Source organism: Glandiceps talaboti, chromosome 7 (genome assembly GCF_964340395.1).
Source record: "Glandiceps talaboti chromosome 7, keGlaTala1.1, whole genome shotgun sequence".
Classification (NCBI taxonomy): Eukaryota; Metazoa; Hemichordata; class Enteropneusta; family Spengelidae; genus Glandiceps; species Glandiceps talaboti.
The window spans coordinates 6,629,337-6,633,930 of NC_135555.1; the positions used below are offsets into that span (position 1 = coordinate 6,629,337).

At 37.2% G+C, this 4,594-nt stretch overlaps 1 protein-coding gene across 3 annotated transcripts in view; it reads left to right on the forward strand.

Moving 5' to 3' along the window:
- Window positions 1-2,825: 2,825 nt before the first annotated feature.
- The window catches only part of LOC144437281 (carboxypeptidase E-like), a 6,980-nt gene continuing 5,211 nt past the window's right edge, over window positions 2,826-4,594 (forward strand). The window contains exon 1 of one of the 3 annotated variants that reach the window (XM_078126201.1): window positions 2,826-3,186. In XM_078126201.1, coding sequence (XP_077982327.1) covers window positions 2,955-3,186 — 232 coding nt within the window. In that variant the 5' untranslated portion in view covers window positions 2,826-2,954. Of the gene's footprint in view, window positions 3,187-4,251; window positions 4,332-4,594 lie in introns of those variants that run through there. The other 2 variants (XM_078126204.1, XM_078126203.1) reach the window with 2 other exon arrangements.

The following is a 4,594-nucleotide window of genomic DNA, read 5'->3' on the forward strand; positions in this document are numbered from 1 at the left end:
ACCATTCTTGCACTATTTGTACTTCTTGCTAATGGCAGTTGTAGTGGGGGATCAAATTTGAAAGTACACATATATGTTACACTCTTTCGTCAGTGCTTTTATCAATGATGTCAACACCGAGTTTTGCAAATCGTAAATCGAACCTTCCCTAAACTTTTTTTCCTGTGATTTTCACCATGCTTTACCATGTCTCATCATCAAATCATTTCAACATGAAATATGAAATATATCAATTCAACGGCTGTGGACACAATGATGACGATAGGGGGGGGGGGGGGGGTTCACTAGTCTGGATGCCAACTGTGGTTTCTACCCACGGACAGTTGTGAGTGAAGGTATAAATCATAACGAAACTGTATAGGAACAAGACTAGGGGGTCACCATCACACACAAAAGGGTTTAATAATGGCCAGACATGCTCTTCATTTACACTTATTAGGATTTAAGAAGCATAGTTTTTCTTGTGGGAATTTAATACGAGTATAAGCTTATTGTTGTAAAGGACTAGTACGGTTGTTCTATCACATATCGGCTCTCAACGTTACGCATCATTAAGTTGTAATCGCAGTCTTGCGTTCTTTCCATGTTCAGAGAGTAGGCACCTGAAAACGTTACGCTACAAACTCTAATAAAAGATTACGTCTGTAGACTTGTTTAGCGTTCAGGCAGTGTGGTAACTCGAAATGAATTTGTCTGAAATACGAACTCTGTATGCACACTGACAATACCCAGTGCATACTAGTATAACTTGTAATACAGTATGTGCAAAAAGGCGACCTAGTTTAGACCTGTTAACTGTATCCAGACTCCATACCAGATATTGTTGAAGCGCATCATAATTTATAAATCTAATATAATGAATAGTAATTAGAATATTATTAAATGTTCTAAGCGACAACCAATTATCTTAATTAATTTAATTAAATTTTGACCGCGGCTCGATAATTAATAATCCTCAATATGTTGTGTAACATGGATATTTTATTGCACAATATCCAGACTTCGTGACTGTCAACACGTTACTCACATACATGTATGTTCTAAAACTACCGATGTAACAAGTAAGTTGCGCATATTTGATTATCGACTATATAGCGTTAGTTTTGATAGTTCTATATCATTCTCCCAGGGTCATATCATTTACGCGGTCACGGTGACGTCCCGGGAGTGAAGTTACATGAATTTACTATCTTGTTCTATATGTTTGACCTCCGTTGAGTTACCAATTATGTGAGATATAATGAACTTTTTGCTCGGCCTCGTACTGAGCCTGTATGCGACAAAAATGTCAAAAATCTGACGTATGTCCTCGAACTTGAAGAAACTTAAAACAGGCACAAACATAACTCATGTGTTATCTCGCCATATCGGACTTTAACTGTGGTCCATTTAACTTGGTATGCCTTAATAAGTTCCTTCATTAAACATGTATTCAGTCCGTGGAAATAAGCAATGCTCGAAACAAAAACAGACATCCTTCCACGGTTTGGTTACGACAAACCTCTCTCGCACACGGATAACACATTTGTTTCACGGGCAGAATTTCTCACATGTTTCACGTCAGTGAACTGCATCTCAAATTTGGCATTTGCCAGCTGAAAAAATGGTCTTTTAGTGAGCACGCAGATTTAGGTCAGTAGTTATTTTATTGCCTGCAATCCAGCACGGTTGATTCTTTATACCAGACGTTTATGTTCATTCGTCATTAGGCCACAGGCCAAAAATGACAATTACATAATTTAATGAAAAAACAGAATACACTGTATAACAGTTTTGTAAAATGTTGCAAAAGTTATTCTTTATACGATAAATATTGTGGTAAGAAGGGAAAGCGCTTTTGGGTATTGCGAGTTGTACGATTGATATGAACTGCTTGATTAAAATCTGCCAGGCTTTTCAAGGCCGACAGTAATTCGTAGTCGGATAAGAACTAGCTGCTTAGAGGCAAAACTGATGACATGTGGAAGTGGTTAAATGTGTCAGAGGCACTTTCAAGTTAAGTGGTTGTCTACACGGAAAGCAATTCGTAATGAACAATACCTATCTTTGTTTATAGTCTGTTTTTCATCAAGTTCACTAAAATGTACGTACGTATACAACTTTTCTCGATCAACCAGTACAACTTTTATGTAATCCTCCCCCATCCATCTACGTGCGTGCGTGCGCGCGTATACAGAGCTACCATGGACAGCAGGCTCTAACACTATTGATTTATAATTTTAAAGTGGCCATATTGAAAACAAGTTTGTTGTTATACGTACAGGAAGTGATTTCAAAACAGACCTTTTGTCACAAATCTTATTTTTGTTGTTGTTGTAATTATGACTTGGTGTAGGTCGTTTCCTATTGGTTATTAAAACCTTAGGAAGAAAAACAAAGTGACGTTGTTTCATCATCCATAAGGTCAATCATCCATTAGGTCACTTTAAAGAGAGCGATATTTCGTATTTAATTCGATGAGTATTACTAGTAACATTTGACAATAACAGTTTTCGAACTAGTATTGTAAGTTTTGAAAAGTTTATTTGGCAAAACGCTCTTCCATTGGAGAACACGTTGTAATCGCAGTTTACAAGTATTTGAAATTCTAAGATAAAGTTATCGGCTAATTATATGAGCCGAGTCATCACAAAGCTGTAACAGTGTAGCGAGAATATAGCTGTAGAACTTTGGTATTTTGCATACCAGCTGAGTATTTTGTAGACGGACTTTCATAGCATAGGAAGCAGACGTCCCACACACATCATCATCATCAATACCTTTATGCTCATCCTTTACATGTAACTGGATTTCCTGTGGTTTCATTTCAAGGTAACAGTCTGTATACACACACCAACGTAAGATTGTAATCTGATTCTTCGAGCCTGTGTTTCCGCAGAGTGCGACGGCGATAGCAGTGTCAAGTTAACCGTCGCACAGCGTACAGGGCTGAGCTTTTGTTCGTCCAACATACTATGAAGTCGAAGTATCAACTCCGTTTCTTAGTCTTAACTTTACTTTTACTCTGTCACCAAATTTCATCGATTGACTTTGTACACCATCGATATCAGGATTTGGTGAATGTGCTACAAAACGTGACTTCAGAATGTCCAAACATCACCAGACTCTACGATATCGGGAAGAGCGTGGAGGGGAGAAAGTTATGGGTTTTGGAGATGACGGACAATCCGGGTAGCCATGAATCTGGTAAGCTACAGCTACTAACAGTGTTATTGTTTGGATTTAATTATACGCATCATTCATTTCACGTCATTTCCTATTAAAGGTCAGTTGACATCCCATATTATGTTCGAATAGTAATAGTCACACCATAACATATCCATGTATACATCAAATAGAATACGTGTACTAGGAACAGAGGAAGTATGACATGTTCATTATAATACCTCTTGGACAATCATTATGTCTTCATCTCACATTAGAGTCCATGCCACAGACAATGCATGCAATACAATCATAGTCTTACAATGTAAAATGACCTGTAAACCATAACATAGACACAGCATGGAAGTACTACAAATATCAGTTTTAGTTTGTAAGCTAGTCCACAGTTAAAACGAGCTTTTTGAATATGTGTGATTTTGTACAATTTCCCCCTCACTCTTGATGTACATACGCAAAGAGGTTCAATACGCTTTCCCTAAGGCGTATCGAAATCCCGTCGCGTATACATCCCGAGTTTAATTTCCTCGACCCTGCCCGAGGCGGTTATACTTGCAAGCACTTCTTTATACTACACAAAAACAACACATTACATGTACTAGTAAAACGTTCAGCATGTCTATGAAAACACAGAATCATAAATTACACATTGTAAACGATTATGGTAATTTTGATGACCCAATTTGCGATCATGTATTATAAGCAGTCCATGGAAAAAAATTATAGGATATACTTTGTGAAACAATTAGGTTGCTATAATAACAGCTCGAAACATCTATTTATAGAGGCAAATGATTAATGATCTGTAACTTAGAAACAACAATAATCTCACAAAAAACTCTACAAGATGTTCAAAATAGATAAGTTTAGCGGACAATTGGTAACAACTCAATGCATGATCCATGGAATTGGTTATAACTAGCCCCATTTCGAATTTGGCACTTTCATGTTAGAACTTTCAGACAGGGGAATGCAATATTTCTAATGAAGAATGATTGATTGAAATAATTGAAGTCTCACATTATGCGTCATAATAACATTTGACCACTAAATATCGGGGCGTCTTCTCTGTTGCCGTATTAATTTAAAGCGGTTGGAATGGTTTACGACGTGACTTTTCCCACTCCAGCCTATTTCTTCTACCGTATGGGAAACCAAGCACATGGGTGGTATTTCTTATCAGAATTTATCTTTCATTAGCCTCAGCATATTCCGAAATTCGCAAGAGATTGTAACTTAAGTTGCTTTTAAGATTATTGTTCCATTCTACATGTACACAGGACTGTACATAGTCTAGAATTCTAAACTGGTACAGTAATTTACGTTTAGAATTCTAGACTAACAGGATGGTACAATCAGAGAATTTTTCAGTAGGCGGGCAATTTTTTTTTTCGATGGGTAGCGGGAGAAAGAATTACGGCAGGGAAGTCCT